Source organism: Pollicipes pollicipes, unplaced genomic scaffold, assembly GCF_011947565.3.
Source record: "Pollicipes pollicipes isolate AB1234 unplaced genomic scaffold, Ppol_2.1 Scaffold_6686;HRSCAF=7923_pilon_pilon_pilon, whole genome shotgun sequence".
In the NCBI taxonomy this organism is placed as follows: Eukaryota; Metazoa; Arthropoda; class Thecostraca; order Pollicipedomorpha; family Pollicipedidae; genus Pollicipes; species Pollicipes pollicipes.
The window spans coordinates 34,253,520-34,269,707 of record NW_023596921.1 but is presented as its reverse complement, the minus strand read 5'-3'; the positions used below and the strand labels follow the sequence as shown (position 1 = coordinate 34,269,707).

General features: G+C 52.5%; 1 protein-coding gene and 1 pseudogene across 1 annotated transcript in view; both read left to right on the top strand.

The window, feature by feature from the left end:
- The window catches only part of LOC119108218 (serine/arginine repetitive matrix protein 1), a 61,137-nt gene extending 58,941 nt beyond the window's left edge, over positions 1 to 2,196 (top strand). The window contains exon 14 of the mRNA XM_037231801.1: positions 2,193 to 2,196. Within this exon, the coding sequence (XP_037087696.1) occupies positions 2,193 to 2,196 (4 nt within the window). The remainder of the gene's footprint in view (positions 1 to 2,192) is intronic.
- A 360-nt stretch (positions 2,197 to 2,556) lies between these two features.
- On the top strand, positions 2,557 to 11,877 carry LOC119107283 (protein mothers against dpp-like; annotated as a pseudogene).
- Positions 11,878 to 16,188: the final 4,311 nt, after the last annotated feature.

The following is a 16,188-nucleotide window of genomic DNA, read 5'->3' as shown; positions in this document are numbered from 1 at the left end:
TATACCCAGCTGCCTTTGTACACCCTTGCAACATAAGTGCTAGTGCTTCTCTTAGTTTTCAAACGCTCCCTTGTCATGTTCAAACACAAACATAAAGGTAGAGGCAGGTACCAATATATCCCGTTTGTTGGGAGTCAGTAGACTTCGGGAACACCAAAACAATGTTCTCTCAGAGGTACAAACCTCGCACGCACACTCCCCATTACATCAAGATCAATACAAGCCACTGGTACACACCACCAGTGATCACACATATCGCAAGCCCCGACTCACACTCTGGTCAAATAAGTGTGATCTCACACTTGCACAGCTCGCAGAATTATCAAATTGCAGGTTTTCTCGCAATTTCCGCACACATTTTTAGTCAGAACTCCGCATTTCACCGTGACATCCATTCAAAACAGTCTCAACGGGGGTTCATGGTAATGGGGCCCAAGAGGTTTCTTCAAGAAGAAAAAACGCCAGCAGGGAAAAGGCAGATTTGCTGTTGCGTCTTCTTCTTGATAAGCTTCGGGAGAGTGTCCGGTTTTTGGATGCCGTAACTTTTTGCAGACAGCGGCGTTTTTTGTAACATGGATCTGTGGCCTAGAAATGAAGAAAAATGACCCGTTCACGACGAGTGCCGCACAGCCGAAAGTGCTCACGCTTACCTTCGCGAAACGCATCCAGCACCGAAATCTTGCCAACAGCCATTCATCTTCCGCGCATTGTATCATACGTGCCGCATCATCGCTTTGGCGAATGTACCAGCGGCCATGCTGTTTTGACCATAAGCAGAAAACGGCCTGTAGTATGACGGCGATCACATGACGTTTCTATGACGTCATTAATGCCGAGGTAACTTTGAAATAGGCTCCAAATAAACCATTCGCACTTTAGCGGGCGTGAAACTCGGGAACCAGATCGTTTTGGGTCTTAAAAAGGACAAGGCCGTGAACTGCATCAAAAGGTCCTCAAGATGACCATTTCAGTTTAAAACGGCGTACAAATGTGGAACATTGCCTTTAATGTCGGCTATCGATGTGGTTTTCGATCACATCTGGTAGTCAGAGCTTTCGATGCCCCGTTAAAGTCGAGAAATGTCGACGTAGTCTGACAGGCTCTTCTTCTCTGAGCAATGTGAAAAGAAACCGAGGGAGTCTGGATTTTTCAGGCTACGTTGTCTCGCAGTGCCAATGAGAAGAAAATGCTTCAGACGAGACTATTTGAGACGAAAATCGACGACGTCTATCAATCTTTTCGTCCTGCGATCAGTTTGAATGTGTTTTGGAAATACGCGTAACTACCCGGGAGGAATTCTAGTATCATCTGTCGATATCTAACGGCTTAGCTTTTTACGTGTGGAGGGGAGACCATTTGATGCCTCGCCTCGCGAAATGCCTTTTTGTGACGAGTTAGAATGCTACGGGCCACGTTGGGACAAGTTTCGACAAAATCGATGGGCCGTCGATTCCTACTGCTGAAGATGAATTTCGAACAGCTGCTATCTTTACCAACGTTATCTAGCATCGGAAACCGGATCTGGATCAGGAAAACCGGATCAGAGTGGTAAAAGTACTCGCGGAGATTCCAACCGACGCGGCCTTAAGTCTACGGACGGCTGACGCTCGCGACACGCTCACGTTGATGCGAGGAGGCACGGGGATGCAGGGTGAAGTATGGGAAGAGAGGGCAGATAAGTTCCGTTTGTTTCCAGGAGCACCTGTTTCTCGTCCATTAGTGCCGTTTTCAGTCAGGCAAGCCGCAGCCTTGGTCTGAATCACCAGCTCAAAGGGGAATTGAGAACGACGCAAGGTGCTTCGGGCTAATTATTTCCGTATAATGTCTCAGGCAAAAGTATTGTTGATTTCCTATTATTACGGGAATACGTTCCCCTACTACCCCCCAGTGATGCCGCCCCGAGACTGGTTGGCGAGACAAGGATATAAAACTGCGAAAAGCATATATATGCACCCCTCTGCTTGTGGGTTTTCAATAACCACCCGGTGAGTGGTTCCGTGTAGATTTTGCGTTGTCGTACAATGCAGTCCTTTCAGAGTTCTGCAGTCTCGAAATGCTGTCCCTAAGCTTTCCCGTGCATTTGTTTGATCCGCCGGGTCTACGCGTTACGGCTACAACCAGCAGCGTTCAACCAGACATCCCCGCGATCGCAGCGACATTCAGGCGACAGTGGTGACGCCTGCTGGCGCCAGCTAGGCGGAGTCACGACGAGCCGGCGGCCGTCCAGATGCTGCGGATGACCACTACACAAACATAGTTCTGGCTAATATTGCTCACACATGGGGTCCAGGGAAAGTATTCCGTCACAGGATTACCTTTCGGATCAAAAAGTATTTTTTTAGGCTGCTAAGATTTACAAACAGCAGAAGTTTATTCAAATTAGGAGCATGCTGTGTGTAAACAACCTGGGAGTCGCGGCGCCCAAGGAGCAGCGGCGGCGTTGGCCTCGGTGAGACTGGTGGGGTTCGCGGAACCGTGCGCTGGCCTGCATAGTTAAATTTCTCGCAACCTGTGTGAGGTAAGCTGCCGTAGGCGGACATACGTGAGGAATTTCCAGGATGTGCGAGTGTTATGGTGATAGGTGATAGTTGGTAAATGTGGTTATGGTCCGCGGGGCTGCCTGGGTTGTTTGACCCCGTCGCCATGGTTGTGCCAGGCATGAATCACCCGAAAATCTAGCGGGCAGCCTTCGCGGGAAAGCCGATGAGTGCCGCCAGTTACTCACCAGGGCTTGGGTGTATCGGTCGCAGTTGTAAGTCGGCGTTTTCGAAAGTGAGGGATAAGTAAGTGACCGGCAGCACAGTGATTGTGATGTTGAGTCATAGTGTTAGACACCTGAGGCGGTGGTATCCTGATAGCGCCTTCTGATTCATCACCCAAAGTCTGTTGAATGATGTATTCGTGTCCAATTTTAGCCAGTGCTGCATATTGTACTTTCTCACTACTTGGTTGCTGTTGTGAGCTACATTTTATACATTTGGGATGATTTTTAGCTTATGTTGCATGTGTCACTAACCCTGTGCTTTGGGCTGGTGGTTCTAGTGTTGATGTGTTGTCAACATGGTTCACAACTTCTTTTTATGAACATGCCTGTGAACTTCCTCAAAAAAGGTTCACAAACTTTCATGAAGTGCTTATGTACCTTTCATGTGTATACATGAAGTATTTTCTGCATATATATATATACATATATATATATATATATATATATATATATATATATATATATATGTATCTAGATAGATATTGAACATTTGTATTCTGCATATTTCCATGCCTCTAGTAATACAGATTTCTCAAAGATCTAGCAAGATATGTTGATGCCAGCATTGTCCAAAACTTTGTTTTGCATTTTAATCAAGAAAGGCTGATTTTGCAAAAATTGCCTGAAAGGTTGCCAAAATTATGCTGCTCATTCACAATGGCTATATTCACAGAAATTCTGTGCCAGTGCTAAAGCAAAGTGCAAAAAATCATGCTTCTTTAACCGGTATTGTTTAGCAAAGGTACAGCGAATGTTCAGTAGGTACTTTCTTTTGAAGTTTTTATAATCCATAGATTGCTTGGGACCAAGTATGCCAGAAAATGGTCATGTTCTCTTCATGGATCCCTCTCCAACTTTGAGAGGCAAGTGGGCTAAAACTGAGGAGGAATTGATTTGTTAGGGTATTTTGCATGCAGCTTCAGTCATTTTTCATTGTTCCTTTAACTCATTTTGCATAACCACATGCATGTACTTGGCCTGTTGTGAAATTGCAACAGTTGATTTGTGTGCCCAAAATATTGTAGCTGTGTAGCTATATTTTTGCAATATCATTGTTTCAAGTCCAAGTTAACTAACTTTTGGTCTTGGTCTGGTGTAGGTAATAATCCAAACTCTGTATTCATTGCATGCAGTCACATGTGAATGCTGGTGTCAGTGTTGTTTTTTAAAGCATTTTTCTAACTTAGAGAAGTAGAAGTAAGACAATGCTTGTAGCAGGGCAGGAGGTGATACTGCCAGCTTACCTTAGACCACAGGTGTAGAAAGAAGTGAAAATGTAATGCTAGGTGCACAAGTTATAATAGAATGTTGTCAAAGGGGATAAGTTAAACTTCTGTTGGATGTCAAACTATGCATGTTTTGCTCTTTGGTTTATTCTGTCATTGGTCCAGACCATATGCTTCCCAAAATTATATTCCTTCCCAATTTGTGTTTGGTCCTGCTTTGCTGGAAACCAGTCCTGAGTCATAGTTTTTGGCATTGTTTCTGATTCTGATGGGATATGAAAGCATCCTGGCACTAGTTTATGGAATCAGTCATTTCACTGATGATTTGGGCAGCATAACAACATAGCTCAGACTTAATCTCAAAATAAGATGTTGGAAAAATAAATACCATGCTGAAACAAAAATTTAGTTGATGCATGCCAGTATTTTTGTGGCAGTACTGATTATTGGTAAGCATTCATTGGTGAAGGTCATGACTATGCCAAACTTTGCAACATATCTTTGCACACAAAGCACTAGTTTGTACCAATTTTAATGGATGTGTACAAATCTTTGTAATCCAATCTCCACATCACAGGGCCTTGTATGCAAATCTGGATAAGAAATCCAGCCTCAAATATGACTTCCTGCTTCTGTCCCACAGAGTGAGTATCAGGCACAATGTCAGGCCTGAACAGCCTGTTCACATTTACCAGTCCAGCTGTGAAGAAGCTGCTGGGCTGGAAGCAGGGTGACGAGGAGGAGAAATGGGCTGAGAAGGCAGTGGATGCACTTGTCAAGAAGCTGAAGAAGACCAAGGGTGCACTGGAGGACCTGGAGAATGCGCTCAGCAAGCCTGGGCAGCGCACCAAGTGCGTCACCATCGCACGGAGCCTGGACGGCCGACTGCAGGTGGGGGAAGCAGGGAGAGATGGGACTGCAGGGATCAGGGGGCCTGGTTGAACTGTCTGCTTTTGTCAGGTAAAACATGAATCACTAGTTCTTCATGACATTTAATGCATCTAAAAGGTAACTTAAGCCAGGCTGGCAGCCTTGGGGCCATTTGTGGCACGATGGTACCCTGCCTGATGAACTGTGGCCTTCCTGACTACCCGTCCCCTCCCCCCCCCCTCCACCTGACGAAACGCGACCCTCCTGATGAGCATGCTCCTCCTGACGAGCCACGCCCCTTCTGATGATCCGCCTCACGTCTGACGAGCTGTTTTCCTTCTGTCCAATTGGCTGGACGAGCCATGGCCGCCTGACAAACTGTCCCCCCACCTGCCTGGGGAGCGGCCCCGCCTGACGCGCCGGCCCGGTCCGGTCTCAGGTGTCCCATCGCAAGGGCCTGCCGCACGTGATCTACTGCCGCGTCTGGCGCTGGCCCGACCTGCAGTCCGCACCACGAGCTGAAGCCGGTCGAGGACTGCGCCTACCCCCTTCACGGCCAAGCAGAAGGACGTTTGCATCAACCCGTACCACTACCGGCGCGTCGAGAGTCCCGGTGAGGGGGCCGCGCGCGGCTCGGTGGCTGCTGCTGCTGCAGGCGCCGGCGGCACAGGACGCGTTTGTAGTGTGCTTTGCACGGAGTGTTGTGAACAGGTTGTCTGGTGCGCATGTTGTGGCATTGTTTCATTATAAAGTTTTGTGAATTCACGACCACTACAGCTGGAAGGAATGGTGGTAATTGGCAGATTGTCACACATTCATCTTCAGTGAGAATTGCATCATACCGTTTCAACTGGTGGTGGTGGACAGCTGTATCAGATGTGTGCATGGTGCAGTTAGAATCATTACAGTCAAAACCTCATACAAAAGCATATTGTTGCACACTATCACTTCAGCATATTGTTGTACACCATCACTTCAGCTAAAGATGATGATGAATGTGTCCCGAAAAACAGATCGTACTTTGATTTGATCTGATTTGATCATGACAAATGTATTTTCACATAAGCAGGCATAGTTGGTGTAACCTTCGCCATAGCAATCGCGCTAGACTTCATCCGTCACAATTCAAATTTCCCCTAGATATGAAATTCAGTTATCCTGCATGGTGCAAAGGAGGCCTTTATCTGGAATCAATGTTGTTCCGCCGTAAGGTCTGCACACGTCACTGGCACGACTTTGCCAGGAGCGTACGAGGTCTTGTTTCGTACCTTCGTGAGGTGTCATTTCGACGTCATTCGTGCACAAATGAATGCCCACTCCTAAAACGTATCCTTTCCTCATAGTGTATACCTTCAACCAACTATTGGGCCGGAGTCATCTCCATTTGTGCGTGCCGGCATGCACTCACCCCGCATTACCCACGCGCGTCAATATTGCATGTACGCCACCGTTAACGACGACCTGGCGCCACCTCCGACCCCCGTGGCGTGCCTGGGTGAGTCAGCGTCGCCCGGGCCCGGGGCGGGGGCGTACCAGATCCTGTCGGCACTGCTGCTGCCACCCTGCCCCAACACAGGCCTGATATTCCGGCGGTACTCTATCGTCTGGGATGTTCTTTCGCTGGGGATAGCTCTCTGCCATCTCTCGTGCGTTGTAACACTGTTCACCGTCTTCCCATGCTGTGACAGTGCTAAACATCTTCCCGCCCTGTAACCCTGTTCGCTGTCTTCCCACACTGACCCTGCTCGCCGTCTTCCTGCGTTGTGATCCTTGTCGACGTCTTCCTGAGCTGTGACCCTGCTCGCCGTCTTCCCGTGCTGTGACACTGCTCGTCTTCCCGCGCTGTGGCACTGCTCATCTTCCCGCACTGTGTGACACTGCTCATCTTCCCGCGCTGTAACACTGTTCATCTTCCCGCGCTGTGACACTGCCCATCTTCCCGCACGGTGACACTGCTCGTCTTCCCGCAGTGTTTGACATCGCTCATTTTCTCGCGCTGTGACACTGCTTATCTTCACGCGCTGTGTGACACTGGTAACCTTCCCGTATTGTGTGACACTGGTAATCTTCCCGCACTGTATGTCAATACTAATCTTCCCACACTGTGACACTGGTAATCGTCCTGCACTGTGTGCCACTGCACATCTTCCCGCGCTGATACTGCTCATTTTCCCCACACTATGACACTGTTCATCTTCCCTCACTGTGATCCTGCTCGCCACCTTCCCGCGCCGTCACCCTGCTCGTAGCGGCAGTCCGCCACCCGAGCGCACTCTTCTCGTGTTCCCCCGCTCCGTCCCGCACCCCCCCCCCCCCCCCCCCCGCCCCCTGCAACTGACTGACGGGACTGTGTGACTGTAAAAGTTTGCACTGTAGCCATGGCGCTCCCACGTTCCTTTCAGCAGCGCTGTGACCTGGAAACAGTCACATCGCCGTTGTCTCCGTATTCTCGGGGCCCAGCCGACGAAGTGCCGCTGGGGGCGCCGTCCTCCCCCGTCTGCAGTACTGTGAATCTAACCCTGGCCTTCACGTCGATAGCGCAACTCCCGCTCTGACGCGTTACTGCGCTCTCCCATGCCGGTCCCGGCACGTATGTAGACTGACACTGCGCCGCTGTCGGCAGTGCTGCCGCCGGTTCTGGTGCCGCGCCACAGCGAGTTCGCGCCCGGCCACTCGATGCTGCAGTTCCAGCCGCCGCCGCCGCCACTTCCCGAGCCCATGATGCCGCACAATGTCAGCTTCGGCAGCCAGGGCTTCGGCCAGCCGAGCTCGCCGCCCAACGGGGCGCCCTCCCCGCTCTCCTCCATCCCGTGAGCATTTGACCTTTACTGAATGCACGCTTGCGGTTGCGTTAACTATCGTGTGATAATTTCGTTTCCTTACTGTGAGCGATTCGTGCCGCGATGGTCTTGGAAATCCCTAGTGGTGACATGTCCAACGAGATTGATGGATAGACTGCCATTTTTCCGTCGTGCTTTGCTTGTTGCATCCTGGGGACACGTCAAAAACCGTTGTATGTGCCCTGATGTGTGTGATCCGTCTCTCGCCCTGTCGCACGGGAGCTGTGAAGGCGCGTGTCCACATCGTCTTTCCTTACTCAGCAGTCTGAAGCGGCGCGGCGCCCTAGTCCACTTCTGTACCGTACGGCCCCTGCGGCGGCACTGTCTCGCCGGTGCCGTCCCGCGCTGCCGCGTGGTGCTCGGCGCCGGTGCGGTGTGACGGTGTTGCCCTCGGCCTCGCGCTGGCCGGCGCGGCGTGTGTGGACGTGCCGTGTCGCTCTGACCGCGTCGGCCTCTGTGCGACGCGCGTGACGCCGCCGCGGCCCGCCCGGCAGGTCGGTGGGCTCGCCGAGCTCGGTGGCGTCGGACCCGCAGTCGCCGTTCGGCCTACAGGCCGGCACCCCGCCGCCTGCCTACAGTCAGCAGGACGAGGGTCCCGCCGCGGCCGAGGCGGGCGGCTCCACGCGCATGGACACCAGCACCAGCACGCTCATCCCCACAGACGTGCAGCCCATCACATTCCAGGTGCGGCCGCGGCGTGCCGTGGTGGTGACCGCTCACTCAGCCGCTCACTCAGCCAGGGCCAAACGACGAACCAGCAACTGGCTGGGCCGAAGACACTGAGCATTTGAGATGGGACCGATTGTAGGTCCGGTGTGCTGGTTCGCGTTTGAAACGGGGCTGCTCATGTATCTGTTCAGTGTGTGCCGATCAGGAATTGCAATGTCGAAGTTCGGTGTGAACGAGATCGCTCGCCATCGCTGGGGCACCCCATCTTCGCAAGGTTATCCCGGCCCGATTTCAAACGTTGCTCTGGCCACATTTCGAACATGACCAATCAATAGCCTTGAAAGGCACAGCGCTCCTTCCAGCACGTTAACAGATCACGACCAGTGAGTCTGGGGCTGGTTTTTATGTCGGATCTGAACGGGGCTCAGACGGCCGTCGCATTCCGGACGTATCCCTCGTTCGTTGAAAGAAAACCAAGCCCATCGCATTCCCTACGTGTCCACCAATCACAGGGTCGTAAACAGGCTCCACTCCAATTACTTAAAACGTATCATTGGCGAGTCTGGCATGCTTTCGAAACCCAGTGCACGAAATTTCAAACATTCGACCACGAGACCATTAGCGGTCTGCAGCCTCCAATTACGGAGCGCTCTCACCGCAAAACGCGACCAAACGCTCAGACGTACGCCCATGCAATGCGGCTTCTGCTGTTCATCAAGCATAGCGCTCAGACTTTCCCCGCATTGTTTTCATTTTCCTCCCGTGCATGTGCTCAGCGACCCCCGCCGTCCCTGTCGTACCCCGCAAAAGCTGCACGCACATTCTTCCCCCCCCCCCCCCGCTGTGGCATCGACTCACGTTTGTCCTCCCGCTGCAGGAGCCGAATTGCTGGTCGAGCATCGCCTACTACGAGCTGAACAACCGCGTGGGCGAGGTGTTCCACGCGGCCGTCCACTCGGTCGTGGTGGACGGCTTCACCGACCCCAACAACAAGGCGGACCGCTTCTGCCTCGGCCAGCTGTCCAACGTCAACCGCAACTCAACCATTGAGAGCACGCGCAAACACATCGGCAAAGGTCAGCCCCCCCCCCCTTCCCCCGGCGGCGGCGGCGGGGGCGCCACCGCCGCCGGTGACATGGTCGTTCTGTGGCGTGCACGTGTGTTTGGCTGAGGGCGGTCGGCAGCTGTCAACTCCGAGTAGGCGGCGGAAGCCCGATGGGGTGTTGGATTCTGTTAATGACGCAAACATGGTGCTTTCGAGATGAGGCGGTCCTCCGGCGCAACGCTTCTGTTTTGGATGTCAATTTTGCCACCCACTCTTGTGCTTAATTCCGTGGATATCTTCTCGCTGTGAGATGTTTCGTTTTTAATTTCTGAACGCCTATGCTGGTTGCGCAATCTTTTATCATTTGCCATGGAGTATCGGCGATAACTCAGTGATCTGATTCCGGCCATTAGTTCTGTAAATCCTTGAGTTTTCACTGGTCGCTAGTAATGTGGAACGGTAATGCATTTATAGTTTCGATTTCGATTGAGCGTATTTTGTATGCCGCGAGCCAGAGGCGCTCGGACGAAGCCCTGATGCGCAGTTTCGCGGCCTTTGCCTGACCGTTGACGGCGGCTGCCGGCGGTGTGGCATGCTGAAACCCCGTCCGAGGTGCCGGGCGTGACGCCGGTCGCCGTCTCCCTCCAGGCGTGCACCTGTACTACGTGGGCGGTGAGGTGTACGCCGAGTGTCTCTCCGACTCGGCCATCTTCGTGCAGTCCCGCAACTGCAACCACCACCACGGCTTCCATCCGTCGACCGTCTGTAAGATCCCGGCCGGCTGCAGCCTCAAGATCTTCAACAACCAGGAATTCGCTCAGTTGCTCTCGCAAAGCGTCAACCACGGCTACGAGGCCGTGTTCGAGCTGACCAAGATGTGCACCATCAGGTGAGGGGCGTAGGACTGCCGGCCAATTCGCACCGCTATCGCGGATGGTGGTGATCGGAAGGGGGGGGGGGCGTATTGCGAGAAACAAGGTCGTGCGGTGGAGCTGCTCGGCGGCTCGTCGGTACGCGGAAAAGGCTGTTTTTTTCACAAACGTATGTTTTGGCCCACGTGCCGTTGTTCTCTGGTGGAACGATTCTTTTACACGTTGAAATTACAATCACTCAGCATGGGGGGGTTTTGACGCCCTGGCGGTGTCACTCGGCCCGAAAACGAAAATATGATCCCTGTCACAGACGGCCGTGATGTGTCGTTGGCAGCGCACTGATCGCTAGCACGCTTGGCGCATGTACCCAATTAGCGCATGTAGGCTTCGCATTCAGGAAGCGAGCTTTGCGCGGTGTGAAATCGTCCTGATACGGTCAACCGCTGGCAAGTTAACTTTTGGTAACGTGCATGCGGTTGTTATAGCATTCATTTAAAACCAGTTCTCTGGTTTATCTGGTTTACCAGAGAACAAGCATGTTTTGTACAAGTCTGTGTCATTTTGTGCTAAGTTCATGACGACTGACGCACCGGGCTTCATGACGGCACAGTGAAAGCGCCCGAAGCCCCGCGACTCATCAAGCAGTAACACCCGGCGTTCGTACTCGGAGCCCAAGATCAGTGAAAATGTGTATTATCTCGTGGTGTGACGCCAGGGCCGTCTGCCGTTGCAGGATGTCGTTCGTGAAGGGCTGGGGCGCCGAGTACCACCGCCAGGACGTGACGTCCACGCCCTGCTGGATCGAGATCCACCTGCACGGGCCGCTCCAGTGGTTGGACAAGGTGCTCACGCAGATGGGCTCCCCCCACAACGCCATCTCCAGCGTGTCGTGATCCGGGCGGCCGCCGAGCGCACTGCGATCTCACCCGGCCGCCGCAAGGTGGCGGCACTGGCGTCACGCTCGTCCGCGCGTCTCGCCCGGCGAGCAAGGCGTGCTGCGTTATCATACCGCTTCTCATCCGCTCGTGTGGGTGGGTGCCTCATGGCGTCTGTGCATTCTTGGTCATTTCGGTTAGTTTGCGATTAGATGATGACGCGAGTAGGTACCGCCGTGGAATAGAGCGTACGCATGGTAATAGCGATGCGCTCGCCCGTTGACCTAGTTCTGCGCTTGCCGCCGTGGCAGTGGCGGTGTCGGCGCCTGTGCTGTTGGCCGTCTCGACAAGGGCGTCGTCTTTGTTATGCTGGCTGGATCGGTGGAATTCGTGCGATATATGTGCCATGTGCAGATCCCGTGTGACCGCGGTGTCTCCGAATTCCCACAAGCTTGGGAACTCTTGGACCGCTTGGTGCGCTGCTAATTTGGGGTAGGGTGGGAGTGGCGAAGCGGAGGGAGGGGGCATGAAGCCATGGCCTTTTAGACCACGTGTGAACTGTAGACAATCATCGACCTGGTGCAAATCATCTATCTTATATCTTAATTGACCGCCTTTTGGCATCTTAACACCGAGTGAGTGGCGCGTGCTGCGAATGTGCTGTGCTGTAGCTGGTTTTGTACATACTCTGGACGCGTCACGACGGATCTCCTGTCGCAGGGGCGCGTGTCGCCGGACACAAGCCGACGCGTCGAGCCGATGCCCTGGGCCGGCGCCAGGTGGCGCGCACGTGCACCGCTCCGCTTGTGCTCGTGCTTCCCGTCCATCGAAACGTGCTTTGCGTCAATACACTTTTATACGTCTTGCTGTTGGGTGTGGTATGCTTCGATACTTGGGAAAAGACTTGTTTAGCGCGGTCCTGGCCGAACTGCCGAAGTAAACTGCCGAACTGTTCTCAACTGCTCTGCGGCGGCCGCACCGCCAGGAGCCCGGCCTGATTTCGCGCCCTGGCTCACTTCTCGCGTTTTAACGTGACGCGTAGTTAGAGCGTTCGAGATGGCATCTGGCGTCCCAGACGTCTGGCGCTCGGTCAGTGTCGTGATTCGCGGGCGGAACGGCGCAGATGCTCTCGCCGTGAACAGCGGGGCGCTCGAGCACGCAGTACCCGGGGGCTCGTCACGGCGTAACGGCTGCCCAACGCTCCAAGATAGAGACTCCAACCCAACCCCACCAGCTGAGTGGCTGGTGGGGTTGGGTTGCTGTCTATTATGAAACATGGGATTTGAATACTGGATTTCCTCGAAGTGTGGGTAAAACGCCTGTTAAGGGTGGGCGCGCCTGTAAATCGTAAACGTGCAGTGTCTGACATCGACATTTTCACTTTAAATTCAAGGTCATCTGGATTTGAAACGCTTGTGCCTTTCGTTCTGTATGTGGGCCCGAAAGCTGCTATTCGGCGACCTCCTATGTGCAGATGCGACAGCTCCTTTGCGCAGTTATGTTTGGACCTGATGAACCGTGCTTTCTGTATCTTTCCAGATATTTTGATGCAATCGACCACACAAAGCTTCTCACAAACTTCAAGCCTATTCTATCGATCCTACCTGGATCCCTTCTTACCTTCCTGGTCATACCCAATGTGCATGTAGTTTTGATTGGCGTGATAACCGACACCTTTCCAAACCCCTGCCAATCCTATCGGTGTATTCCAAGGATCCTCTTTTGTCCCACCCTTCTCCCATATTCCTGCCAACGTTACGTCCCCGTTCGCCCTCGGCGCGCACGTGGTTCAGTACACTGACGATATCCAAGTTTCGTTACCTGGAAAACGGACTGCCTCCGACAGCTCACTGCTTCAATGGAACAGACACTGGAGGTTTTTGACATCTGATTCCACTCCCACGGTCTGGAAGTAAATACTGGTAAAACGGAGCATGCTGTCTGTGGTTGCCGTCAAAATTGCGGCCTTTCGGTTCCGCGACGACGCAATGCGTGAGGACCCCACCGTGAGGAGCCTTGGTACACTGACAATCACCTCACCTGGTCTCCCACGTATCTGTCTTCGTCCAAAAAGCAGCGGTATCCTCATCGGGCTGTTCCACGTGCGTCATCAGATCCCGCCTGACCTTCTGCCTGCCCTGGTCAATGCCTTGGTCCTCTTTTACGGCCGACATTGCCTCGCCGTCTGTGGCAACGGATCGGAGAAAACAAACAACGCCCCTAAAAGATCTTGAACTTTGCGCTGCGCGTTATCTCCGGCCGTCGCAACTGAGATCATATTTCGGCCGTGCGTGAGGAACTAGACTGGTCTGCTGCCAGTCAGTTCTACCAACGGCGATCTAAACTTGCTTCACAAAATACGTGCTACCGGCGAGCCGTAAACGCTTGCCCTAGCTCTGTCGCGCGTGGGGGCGGAGGCGGGCAGGGGGCGCCTCATGTAAAGCATCACGCAGCTTTACAACGTTGTACCTCCAACGCTCCTCACTTTGCCACTCGCGTCTTAAGGCGGAGATCTTCCAACGTTCGGAGATATTAAAGCAAGCATCAGATCCAATGAAATAAGCTCGCTTACGACTATTGGTTTACTTATAAATGAAAAAGACTGCTCCACGCAACATATTTTTTATTTCGTGAATATGCTCCTCATGAGAAAATTGCCACCATTGCATTCACTCATAGTCACCTAAATATCGCCGAGAGATGGCAGCACGGTAATGGAAGTGTTCGCTGAGCTAAATATCTGTTTTCGGTGAGCACTCATTTCAAACATACACCTTCTCACTAAGTTTATGTTCGCCTCTTCCCGCTCCCGGCTATGGGGAGGCGTGGTAGGTACAGGAGGGACGAAACTGTCTCGGATTCCAACTCGGCCTCTGACGTAGGTACTTCCATGGCTAGCGACGACGGCAGTGCCGCTAGTCCAGCTTCGGCCGCCTCTTCATCTGATGACCCTCTCGCGCCCCAGACCCGTTTCATTGGTTTGGACACTTCTGCCACAACTTCTGGACTGCTCCCATCCTTCCGCCCAACGTCTCTAACTCCGACCCTCGTCCGACTTCGACCACTCCGGTGCCTGCTCGATCTACCGCCCCTTGCTTGATCATGAGCAGAGGTCGTCATAGCTGTGAGCCCATTCTTGACCCAATCGGCTCTTGCGTCGTAGTGCAGCCTCGTAACGGGAACGTCTGATTTCGAAATAAACGTTTTCTGGCAATAAAAACAAATTGAGGATATCCGCGAACCCCGCGATCTCCAAATTAAAGCTCCATCAAACGGAATGCTCGTCGTCAGAACAACCACGCGTGCACAAACTAAAACCCTATTGCAAAGCACCGAATATTGTGTAAGTATAATAGGTAAAAATGTTCCTTCGCTAGGCAAGAAACAACAAAAAAGGTACCATTTTCGCCCTTGGGCTCCGTTTCATGACGGAGGAGGAGATACTGGCGTAACTCAGAACCGAACATGTTTGCCATGTCCAACAGCTGACGCTGTTCTGAGATGGACAGTGTCGGGACAGCAGCCTACTTGTTTTCACTTTTGCAACAGTCCGACTCTCAGAGACCCTCACAGATGCCTACCTCCGATATCACGTCAAAGTATTTACACCCAATCCTCTTAGGCGCTTCAATTGCTAACGGTTTGACACGGTAGCAAGTACCGCAAAACACGAGACATACGGGAAAAAATTTGTTTAGAAAAATAGCAGGTGGGTGTATCTTACCAGCAGGCACGACGCACTGTCGAAACAAAAATTCCACAAAATCATACCCGCAGGCAATAAAAATAGGTCTAACAGATAGGTAAGAGCAGATTAACAAAGATGGCTCCCGACAAGAGCATAGGACACTCCGTTCAACTAAGAAATGCTCACAACACAATGTGGAAGGCTCCTAAATGATCGAGCGGGCCGGAGCAGATTAACAGATACGATAAGAGCGTACGTTCCTCCATTCAAACAGGAAGTACCCAATACCTAATACAGACAGCCCCAAACGATCGAGTGTGCTCCAAGCAGGCTATCAGATAGGGCCCCCGACAGGAGCGTAGGACTCTCTATCAAAAACGAAGTACTCGAAATCCAGTTTGGATGGTGCCCTTAAGATCGACTGTATCCGAGCATGCTATCAGATGGCCCCCAACAGGAGCGTAGGGCCCTACATTCAAATATCAAAATCCAATGTGCAGGGACCCCGAACAATCTAGTGTGCCCGAACAGGTTAATTTGAAGGGCCCCGAACGACCGAGTGTGCCCCAGGAGGTTAACAGATGGGCCTCCAACAGGGGCGTGGGGCCCTAAGCAATAACGGAGAATTGGAAGAGTCTTAGACCAATGTGCAGGGCCCATGGGCACATCGTGAGTGTGTCGGTAGGTTAACCGAGACTAACGTGAATGGCCCCTGAACAAACGAGAATACCCCGGCAGGTTAAGGCCTATCACTTTCGCTTGCGAGTATTCTTGGTCGCGTGGGAGCCCAAAGGCCTTTAATTTTGTTGCGTTTGGGTGAAAAACCTGAATCTGTTCGGCCGGTTATGGGCCCTTCGCAGCCAAGGGCCCCTCGGGGTCCAAATGGGCATGACCACGTGCCCCTTCTGATCCGCTCCTGGTCGCTTCAACGCCCTCCGTTGACCTCCCAACGTACAGTTCGGGTATCCACAAATGAACTTTCTCGACCGGCAGGTCTTTCTAACGCTTCTTCCAGGGATGCCCTTCATGGTATATCCTCGGAAAAGCCGTGCGGTGCCTAAAAAAAAATTGACGATTAGCTATGTCCTTCAAGCCGATGAGCTTCTCACGACAAGCACATAACCAACGGCAGCTTACAGCCTCGCACTGAACCTAATTCGCGTGGCGAGCATTCCATGCAATTTGTCCCAAATGACACGGCGCTTTATAACGTCGCATAACAGACTTATCACGTCCTTTGCGAGTTGCTGAGGCGAGCTACGATTCTTGCAACTAGCATTTAGAGTAGCAGTAGATAAGCCTAGTTATCTGGTATTCTTTGCCGAAGAGTATGTGAAGT